Source organism: Apus apus, chromosome Z, assembly GCF_020740795.1.
Source record: "Apus apus isolate bApuApu2 chromosome Z, bApuApu2.pri.cur, whole genome shotgun sequence".
Taxonomy (NCBI): domain Eukaryota; kingdom Metazoa; phylum Chordata; class Aves; order Apodiformes; family Apodidae; genus Apus; species Apus apus.
This window is the reverse complement of record NC_067312.1, coordinates 10,296,363-10,307,093: the sequence shown is the minus strand read 5'-3', so window position 1 is coordinate 10,307,093 and position 10,731 is coordinate 10,296,363. Positions and strand designations below refer to the sequence as shown.

The following is a 10,731-nucleotide window of genomic DNA, read 5'->3' as shown; positions in this document are numbered from 1 at the left end:
CTTTCCTCCACCGCCCCCTCTGAGGCGACCAAGACCACCCACCCCCCCCTCACCCCTCAAACCCGTCCAACCCCTTCCAGCGAGTCCAGTCCTTCGGAGACCCCCTTCTGCCGAAAGGGGGGGGGGGTGTGTGTCACACAGCTGGGAGCATCATTCCCCTCACCACCCCCACCCCCCCCCAATTTTCCTATCCCCTTTGTCGGTGCTCCGTCGTGCTCCCTGTCACCCAGCTGGGGGGGACGGGGCGGCGGGCACGTCTTTGGCCTGGGGGGGGGGTTAGCTGTATGAGCGGGGTCCTCAGCTGCGGCGTGGTGCCCGGGCTCGCTTCGCCTCGCTGGGAAAAGGGGGACGGGGTTGGAATCTGGGGAGGGAGGGGGCGCGGTTTGTGTGCGTGTGTGTGTGTGTCTGTGTGTCTGTGTGTGTGTGACACAAGTGTGTCTCCTCGCTCCGGGCTGGGAGAGGATTTCACAGCTCGCATGGGACGCTGGCGGCTCTGTCCTCCTCCGAAGCATTGGCGAGAAGCGCGATACGTCCTCAACGTGTGCAAAATCGAAGAGATAAAGAGACTCAACCCGGGAGGGGGGTGTGGCGGGGCGGGGGTGGGGGGTGGGGGGTGGGAGGGGGCGGTGGCAGCGGTGGGAAGGCGTCTGCGCTGGGCTGTGACGGACGGACAGATGGGGATCTGCAGGCAGGGAGGAGGAGAAGGGTCACCAGTCACTGAGGGAACACACCAAGCAGGAGGGATATATTCACCTTTTCCCAGAACCCAGGTGCCCAAACCCATCACCTCCACCTCCTCCACACGCCCCCCCCCCCCCGCCCCCGGGGCTGGACCCTGCCCATCCAGGACTCTGCGCCCAATGGGAACTGCCTTGCCAGGGCTCCTCCTTGGGCAACAAAGGACAGGTGGCACATCCTTTATCCCCCGAAGAGAAACGTGTGGCTGCTGCCAGGATCGACACCCCCAGTCTTTGGGCAGCATGGGTGGAAATACCCCTGAGACAGTAGCCCTGGGCAGAAAGGGCATGGGTGCAAATACCTATGAGACAGTAGCCCTGGCCCAGAGAGGAACAGGGGGTTTGGGGGCTCTCCAAGCTGACAGGTCCATTCTAAGCCAAACCATGGACATTTTTGAGATGCATTTTTGAATTTTCTGATCTCAGATAATTTTTCTTCTGCAAAGGCCTTAGATTTCCATGTGGTTTCTTTGCCTCTTAAAATATCAGCAGTGGGGAGGGGGGAGGGCTGCTGAGAAGGAGGCATCAAAGACCAACCCTTTTGCAGGGTCTGTGGAGGATCTTTAAAAAGCCATTTTTGAGTTCTCCACCAGAACACCCAAACTGGGAAAGCAGCCAGTTTTGGTGTATTTACAAAAAATCTGCAAGAAAAACCCCAACTTGAAAACCATTTGAAATACTCTTCACCCATAGCCTGGTTGGAACACTGCCTGACCAACCACATTGGAGCCCCTGTGGTCTCCATATCCCTGCCCCCTCCCAGCACTCACATAGTGCCTCTAACACCCCTGGTTTGAGAGATACTCACTAAATAAAGAAGACACCATAGGCAGCCAAGACCAGTCCAGCTGTCCAACACACTGCCACGGCTCCACTGTGCACCACCGCCCCCTTGTCACAGATCTTGGTGGTGGGGGGTGGCATGAAAGAGGAGGTGCTAGCACTTGTTGTCTCTGCAGGGAGCGAGATGGATGGTGAGGGGTGTGTCAAGGTGCCCTGGAACGCATCCTGTAGGGGCAGCCCCACTCCCCCACTGGTGGGGACATGGCACTATCCTGTCCCCAAATCGCTCCTTTCACTGCCACACTAGGGCTGAGCTGGGGGGGCTGAGATGATGAACCAAGGCATGGTGTGGTCCATGAGACTTTCCCTGCTCTGACATTGGACCTACTGCTTGGGGATGCCTGCTCCACCAGGTAGAGTTGGGCATCCCTCGTGGCCCCATCCTGCCCAGCCAGGCTGCTCTGTGAATCAGCCCTGTGGAGATTTTGGCGAAGAAGTCATGATGACACGGGCATAAATCCTCAGCAGAGATAATCCCCTGCAGAGGGAATGTCCTAGACACTGCCGTCACTGCTGGGCTGGCTCTCAGGGCTTGTCCTCCCCTGTACAGGACCAGATGGGTTGTCTGTCCCCATCAAGGGCAGGATGGCAGGAAGGGCTTGGATGGGCAGCCAGGCTGGGGCAGCTTCCATCACATCCAGAGGGTCCCAGAGTACCCCTGGCCAGACAATCTGGGGAGATGACAGGGAACACAAGGGTCTGTCTCGACATCTTTCAGACTCCACTGAAGTGTCATGACAAGGCTCAGCCCCGGAGCAGGAGTGTCCCACATCAGCCCTGCATGGCTGCAGCCAGCTTGTACAGGGACATGTGTGTGTGAGGGACATGTATGTGTGAGGGACATGTGTGTGTGTGTGAGGGACGTGTGTGTCAGGGGTATGTGTGTGTGAGAGACATGTGTATGTGAGGGACATGTGTGTGTGAGGGACATGTGTGTGTGAGGGACATGCGTGTGTCTGCACATGGTGCTGTTGGAAATGGGATTTGCCTTTAGAGCAATGCAGGCAGGTAAAGAAATAAACCCAAACCCCTGGGTTTGCACTCCTTGCAGGGTCTACACCTTCACGAATGGGGGGCTTCAAATCCCTGCTGCTGCCCAAACCCCCAGGTGCTGTACTGGGTACTGTTTCTGCAAAGGGGTGTGGGGGGGAGGTGTCTCCTACCAGCAGCAGGGTGGATTCCTACTGCATTCCCACACGGGGAGCACGGCCAGGGCCTACAGAGGTTTGTGCACAGCTCTGGGAGTGCATGGCTTGCATGCACAAGCTGGGTTCTGCACATATAGCTGGGATAGAGCTTGGAAGGTGGGAACACTGAGCATCCCCCCTCCCCACACACACATCTGCTCAGCTGGCATGAGTGACGCCAACTAGATGCCTGCTCCCTGTCTGCCTGCACACCAGTGCTTCCCCCTGCCCCACTGCTGGTGCCAGCCAGGGGAACCATAGCAGGGTCCTCTCCAGCCCTTCTGGGAAACAGAGGGCTGATAATGCCCATTTGGACACAGTCCCAGCTCTTTCCTAGAAACAGAGGCTTGTTAACTTTGTGGCTTTTACTTTGAATTGGCATCCCTCCGAGCCATTGTGCAGGGTCAGAGGTGTCGAGGGGGTGGGTCTGGAGAGGGGGGGCTGGAAGGGGGCACTGGTCCATGTAGTAGTAGTAAAAAACCCCAAACAACAACAAAACAAACAACAAAAAACACCAAGAAAAAAACCAAACACCCTCCCAGCTTTGCTGTCAGATCCCAAGCATCCTGGTGAGAAGGATGGCAGAGCACCCCTCAGGCCATGGCTGCACCTGCTGCCAGTGCCATCGGTGGGAGGAAGGTGTAGGGTGAGGGGCTGCAGCCCACCTGGGTGCTGAGGGAATATCCTCAGCTGGGGATGAAACTTGCATGGAGCTAGACAGGGGAAATCCTCACCCAGGACTGCTGAGTTCCCCCTTGCTGCGAGCACAGCCTGTTTGTATGGGGAGGAAGGAGACGTCTCACCTGTGACCTGGGCCTCCGTGGTGAGATGTTTGGGCTCCTCTGTCCAGGGGGTGGCATGTACAGCCACGCTCCAATCACTCCATGTGCCAATGTCATTGTCCTTGGCTGCCACCTGGATGATGTACTCCTTGCCAGCATAGGCGTCTGTGATGGTGTGTGATGTCCCATCTGACAGCTCAACCTGAGGGTGGCAGTGGGAAGGGGAGGGTCAGAGGATCCCTCAGCATAGGGAGGTGTAAGACAATCGGCTTGTTTATATCAGGTCAAGGATGATAATAAAATTTTGCAGCACTTTGGGAAGTCTTGTACAATTTGGGAAGTCTGGGCTATGGGGTTTTGGGCAGAGACATGAGCCCAGGACAGGGATGCAGAGGGAAAATGTTCCAGCTGCAGCTAAGCCTAAAGTCTAGTTAAGGTCCAATCCCACCCTGTTCCCAATCTCACGGTGCTGGAATGGAGTGGCTTCCTCTAGAGGTCACCAGAAGCTAGCAGATGTGTGCACAGGCTCTGGAACAGGCTGCCAGGGAAGTGGAGGAGTCACCATCCCTGGAGGTACTTAAGCAACATGTAGATGTGGTGCTGAGGCACTTGGTTTAGTGGTGGACTTGGCAGTGCTGGGTTAACGGTTGGACTTGATGATCTTAAAGGTCTTTTCCAGCCAAAATGATTATATGATTCTATGTCAGGGTGGCTGGGAACCAGATATCCAGGGCAATGGCTGAGGAGGATTTGTCCACCAGTATGCCTCTGGCCACCCTGCTCCTGTGCCTGCTGGCATTGCATCCGCTTGGCTTGCATCCCTTATACAAGGATCAAGCCATACCCATCCATCTTTCCTAGAAAAATTCCCTCTGTCCTGTTGTCACCACTGCATGGGTCACAGAAGATCCTCCCGCCCTCCAGGGGATGCTGCTGCTGGTACAATGGTTTAGCCCCAGAGAGTGTCCACACATTCCAGGGATCTCTGATCCACTTGGAGCTTGGCTCATGGGTAGAGGGATGCAGGTGTTCAACACAAATGCATCCCCACCACACAGCCACCAGTGAGCAAAGACGCATGGCTGACAGAGGAGGAGGGCTCAGGACCCAAATGACCTTCCAGGGATGGAGGCAGGCTTGGCATTGGTGTCCTGAGGGCATGGAGGGGACCAGGGCAGAAGCATCCCACAGAGGCTGTGTGGGAGATTGCTCTCCAACCAGTCTTTGAGGCTGAGGACTAAACACTGCCAACTTCATTCCCATGCTGAGTTGCCTGTGCACGGGGGACACACGGGGCACCCCTCATCCTTCCCCTGTGCCCTGGTTGACAAAAACCACCTTGTCTCCAGGCACATGTTGATAATAAAGGTGCTGGGGAGATGAGGGATGGTGCAGGTCTGATGTAGCCCATCTGTGAGCATTGGTGCCCAGCCACCATGCTCCAGCAGAATAAGCAGCACTTAATGAGTGGGGGAAACTTCATGGCATAATACATGTAGTGTGCTCCATGTCTCCCCAGCAACCCAGGAAAAGGGCAGGTACAGGATCCCACTTCCCCTGGTAGTACCAACAGCTGAGTTTTATTAAGAATTCAATTCAATGACAGAAGAAGGACAGAGTCTAAAACTTCTGCCTGTCCTTGATTACATCCTGAAGCCCAAAGATAGAAAAGCTTCCTCTTCAGGGTGCACAAGGGACGTGGGCCAATGACCCCAGGACAAGGCATCTTTGCTCCAGGTGAGATCCTTTCCTTCCCGATTCCCTCTCCCAGGGATGCATCCAACCTGCTGCCCAGCTCAGGCTCTGCTCTGCAATCCCAGCTGCTCATGTTGCCCAGCCCTGGCCCACTGGAGCCTCACATCTGGAGCACATCTGGAGGCACGCCTGGCTGGTGCCCCCCCAGCTGTTAAGGGAGCAAAGGTCTTCCTGCCGCCCGCAAGGCGTGAAGCTGCTACCAAAGAGAAAGAGAGGAGCAGTGTGGAGAAAGGTGCTGCTGCAGATTTTGGGGCTTGATGGGGGGAGGCTGAGTCCTGCTTCTCCTCACAGCACCACCTTGGGGCTGACACCCATGGTGCCAGTGGGATGCAAACAGGGGATGCTGGTGGTTTCACTGCAGGGCTTGTGCCAAACTGAGATGTGCCTAAGCCCTACACCACCATAAATTAAAGCACTGGGACAATGGGTGACGGAGTCCATCCCTAACATCTGGGAAACACCTTCCCACAGTGCCGTGGGTCACACCATCAGGTCTGACCTGCTGGCACAGGAGCAGCTACTTGGGGTGCATGCCAAGGGGGTCCGAGGCCAGAGCCTGCAATGAGGGGCAGATGGGCCCAGTGATCCTAGTGGGGTTCCATGCAGGGACTCCCTGAGTTTTCAGCACATCAGAGAGGCTGACAGCTAGTCCTGGAGTCCTTTGTCCAGATAACAGGGTCATGCCTAAAGCAGTGATGCTTAGCAGCTCATAGGTACCTGGCACAGTCTATGCCAAGGAGATACCTGCTCCCTTCCTGGGTCTGAGAACAGCCCATCCTGCAGGAAAAAGGTTTTTGGACCATTTCACTTATGGGATAGGTGAAAATTGAAATGCTGTGAGGTCTGGGCAGAAGGGAGGATAGGGAAAAGAAGATGAGGAAGATGTCAGCCCCTACTGCAGGACATGGCTTTGCATCCTCCAATCTGTGAAGTCCCTTAGCTGAGAACCATCCCACCAATCCCACCAAGCTCAAGCCCTCCTTAGCCCAGGACCAAAACCTAAGCTGGATGAGGGTCCTCAGAGGTAATGAGCTCTTTGTACTCATGGCTGCACCAGAGCTAAGGAGACAACATATGCACCCTCTTCTCACAGGGACAAACCTTTTTGTCCAAGGCAGTCGGGGATGGGTAGGCAGGACAGAATACCCACCAGGCTGTGAATCACCCTGCCTCTGCAAAGCACTGCACTTGGCAGGGCAACCCTCTGCAGCCTTGTGGCACAGTGAGGCTGACCCTGCCACCCAGACCCTGGGATTCACACCTCTGCCACCAGCTCTGGTCACTGCTCACAGGGCAGAGGGCACACAGGACAGGATACAGGGCACCACAGAGAGGAGACCTGACTGGATAGGGTCAGCCCAGAGCTCCTTGGTGGCATCCACCAATTTGGACAACAATGGTGATCAAGGTCAATTAATTCCTAATGAAAACCAAATTAAATGAAAAATTGCTGGGTGAGCTGCCAGCTTCCTGCAAGCCCTGTGCTGATGGTACTTTGCAAGCAGGGAACGAGCACAAGGCTCGGAAAGATGCAGAGGGTTATGTGGCTGGTGTGTGGGTCTCTTTAGGTCTTTCAGCATCCTCTGAGACCTTCTGCCTGCTCCCTGAGCCCTGCAGCAAGCAGGCTGCAGTTAGCCAGCCCCACTGAGATCCCTCTGGCCTGGTCAGGCTGCTGCTCTATCTGGAGCATTTTCTTCAGCTCAAAGAACCCTCCCAGCTGAGCACTCTCCCTTGGGAGCAATTCCCTCCCAAACACAGCCAGTTTGCAGATGAGTATTTTCAGATGGGGCATCATAGGCACAACACTGTTAAGGGGAGGGATGTTCTCCGAGGACACAGCCTAGAGGACCTGGAAGACCTTGTAGGACCTAGCAAGATGGTGCCCTAAGTCCCTTTTTAGGCAGCAGACAAAAAGAGAAGGCACAGATGACAGCATCCATCTCTCTCCACACAGACTATGTCTGCTTGTAGCACTTCTGAGCTACCCAACATTGGCCATGGTGTGTGAGAAAGTCCCTGGGTGGGTGTCCACAACTCCATACAGAAGTGCAGCAGCAGATGGGAAAGCAAACAGGGACTGGGTCCAACCAGACAGAGACAGGGAGAGCCTGTGGGGGGGACACTGGGGAGGTCATGGGGGGATGGATGGACACACAGCATCAAAGGCAGAAGGAGAAATTCCTTAATCCGCGTCCCCACCGCACAAAGACAAAAGTTGGAGGAAGACTGAACATGGTAATTTTTTTGGCCTGGGGGGTCTGTGTCTCATGGGCTGCCTTTGTGCACCTGCCAAAAGTCACTCTGGCTGGCTGTGAAGTGCTGCCCAGATTAATGAGGGATCAGTAGACAGTGCAATGCAGAGCTATTAGCATCGCAAAAAAAACCCCACAAAACCAACAAAAAAACCCCCAAAACAAACAAAACAAAACTGATCAAACAAACAAACAATAAACAACAACAAAACACAAAGAAAAAAACCCAAACAAAACCAACAAAAAACCGAGAGAGAGAGAAATGAAAAAAAAGCCCTTGAACCCAGCAATTCAACTGACAGCTTGCTGAGGACAGCGTGGGCTGGGATCTCATTCCCTGCTGTGGCCACATACCCTCATCAGCCTGCTTGGGAAGATAACTGGGGTTGCCAGGGACTGCCAGTGCCCACCCACAGCCCTGAGCACCAGGATGAGCCCAGAGACTAGTGTCAAATTCATCAGTTTGGGAACAGACAGTGGAGGGGAAGATTTTCCAGAGCTCGGCTTTCCCCCTGTCCATGCTGGTCTCCCCTGCACGTGTGCTGGAGGCCTGGGGGCAGCCACCAGGGGCATTCACCCCAACGGGGGACATCCATGTGTGCCCTCGTCCCAGCCTCTGCCTGCAGAGGGGTGGTACTGCCTTTCAGTGCTTGGCACAGCAGGAGTTAAAGAAGCCAGTTCCCGGCCCTTCCCAGCTCCCCCGCCTCCTGCTGCCCCCAGCCCACCCTGCCAGAGTGCCCCAGCAATAAAAAAAAGGTCACTGTGCTCTGTTCCCGCTTGGGCTCTGCTCCTGGTCGTCTGACCAGGTAGCAATTACTTGCCAACAGGGTGACACAGGCAGGTCTGAAGCCCAGATGGCTTTTGGAAGGGGATTGGCGGGGCGGGGGGCGTGGTGTGTGTGTGAAGAAAACCCTAACCTTCCGTGCCCCAGCAGCTGGGCTGGGGGCTGGTGTGTATTAGAAGGAGGCGCAGGGGGAAAAGGGGGGATCAGATGCCTCCGTCTCTGCATCCCACATGAAAATGTGTTTGCCGGCTCCCCTGCGGCGGCACTGGCTCTGCTTTCCATTCCTTGACACCTCCCGCTCCCCAGCGCGGCTCCTGCTGTGGGAAGGGGGTGCTTTGCTGCCTGGAAGCTGGCAATGCAGGGATGGGGGGGCTGGCACCCCTCAATCTCACAGCAGGGACCAAGAGCCTGTGCCCGGTGTTGTGTCGAGTCCGGGTCAGTCTGCCTTCCCCAAAATTAAAGGATCACCTCGGCTATTGCCGGGGGGAAGCCGGTCTGCTCACACGGCCTGTGCCAGCCACAGCAAGTGGGGGAACCCCTCGTAAAAGCACATCCCGGACCTGCGCTGCATCTCCCGTCCTCACCGCTTGGAGCTCCACCGCTGGATGCTCCCCGGGTTTTAGCGGGGAAAACGGGAACTGGGAGGGGTACAGGGCACCCCAGGGGGCTCAGTTTCGCAGCCTCTTTTACCTGCAGCAACTGGCCGGATCCTGCCACTGGGCTGCAGGGAATATTGCAGGGATTCATGCTCCACAAGTTAGCTGCTGTTTCGGGTGCCTTCAGGCCCTGTGACTGCAGAGGGATCCCAGTAGGTTCCCATCTGCCCTGGGGAATTGGCTAAACTAAAAGCAGGGGTAACCCCGGCACTGGGAAGCGTAGGAATGTCACTGCAAGGAGCCACTGCAGCCTGCGAAAAGATGTCGCCAGGCGGAAAAATAAATGTTTTGCTTTCTCCCTTTCAAAGCCATGTCTGGAGAGCACACAGGTCTGACATTCATTACTAATAAAAGAGCCCCCAAACGCCTCCTCCTTCTGCAGCACCACAGGAATCACTTGGGCTAACCCCAGACAAAACTTTCTGTCCAGACTCCAGAAAAACTAAAAACTTGGGAAAAGTGAATGACCCCACCCTACACACCCCCTTATTCTTGGCCATCTGGGCAGCGGAGGAGCCCAGCAGGGTCTGAGCTGTGGTCCCTGCTGTCATCCTCGACAAGAAGGCTGCTGTGGCACTGCTGCACATAGCTCAGCCCTGCTGTTGGTTTGGGACGTCGCAGGGCTTCTCTGCAGCCTGGGCTGTGTCACACCAGCCACAGCTGAATGGCTCCCTCCTGGCTTAAAATTAAGAGCATCTTTGAATGCAGAGCTGTAAGCTCATTAATAATGAGACTCTTTCTCCGGATGCCCTGTTCCCTCCTGCCAAGTGACAATTGACAGAGCTCACTTTCACTTGGGGCTGCAGGGAGGATGGGATGGGGGATGCTCAGAGCGCTCAGCACCAGCTCTAGCCCTGCTGGACACTGGTATTTTCTGCTGGCAGAATCATTTCCCACACTGATTCTGTGGGTTGGTGGTGAAAGCAGACAGGTGTAGCTTGTGTGTGGGCACTGCAGGGCACAGGCACCTGCCTCTGCATGCAGGCAGGGAAAGCTAAGCTTGCCAGCACATCCTACCTGCGTGTGGGTGTGGAGGGGTGCAGGTGAGCATAGGCACAGATCTGCATGCATGAGTGCTCTGCTGCTCGGTGGAACCTTCAGGGCTGCCTTTGGAGATCCTGCCAGGTACTCAGTACTTTTAACTCACTAGCAGTTCCCAAGGGGGATGAGAACACCCAGACAGCGCCAGCCAAGGGGCCCAAGCCTGGTTCCATCCCTGGAGCTGGAGAGGGGGTGGAAGAGATGATTTCTGAGCATTTCCCACCTCTCTCCTCCTCTGAGACACCCTCTGCTCCAGCCCTGCCTGTCCCATGCCAAGCTGCAAATGACACTATTACAGCCTCAACATTTTACTCCCACCTATTAATATTTTTTTTTCCCTTTCTTTTTAATCACTGACTTTGCAGCAGGGAGTGAAAGGGAGAGAAGTGCAGCAATAAAAACTACCAGGCGTGAAGCTGTAACCCAGCTCACTCAGGGTGACCTCCCTGCCAAGGTTGCTTTGCAAAGAAGGGGAGCACAGGCAAAGCTGCAGAGGCACAGGGTGGGGGAGGGGGGGGAGGGGTGCAAAGAAGTGCATCTGCTGCAAAGTGACATTGCCACCCGTGCTGGTGGGGAGATAGCTGTGGCAGGCAGTGGCACTGCCTGTCGCAGGCAGGTTAAACATTAGCACACACTTTCAGGTTATTTCAAGCTAGCCCAAGGCAGGAGCTTCCAGAAACAGCCTGTGAGATTT

At 55.5% G+C, this 10,731-nt stretch overlaps 1 protein-coding gene across 5 annotated transcripts in view; it reads right to left on the bottom strand.

Annotated features, from left to right (window-relative positions):
* Window positions 1-593: 593 nt before the first annotated feature.
* CNTFR (ciliary neurotrophic factor receptor) overlaps window positions 594-10,731 on the bottom strand; it is a 210,737-nt gene continuing 200,599 nt past the window's right edge. For all 5 annotated transcript variants that reach the window (XM_051642018.1, XM_051642022.1, XM_051642019.1 and 2 more), the window contains 3 exons: window positions 3,571-3,751; window positions 1,546-1,690; window positions 594-682 (listed from right to left, as the gene is read on the bottom strand). In XM_051642018.1, the coding sequence (XP_051497978.1) occupies window position 682; window positions 1,546-1,690; window positions 3,571-3,751 (327 nt within the window). In that variant the 3' untranslated portion in view covers window positions 594-681. The remainder of the gene's footprint in view (window positions 683-1,545; window positions 1,691-3,570; window positions 3,752-10,731) is intronic.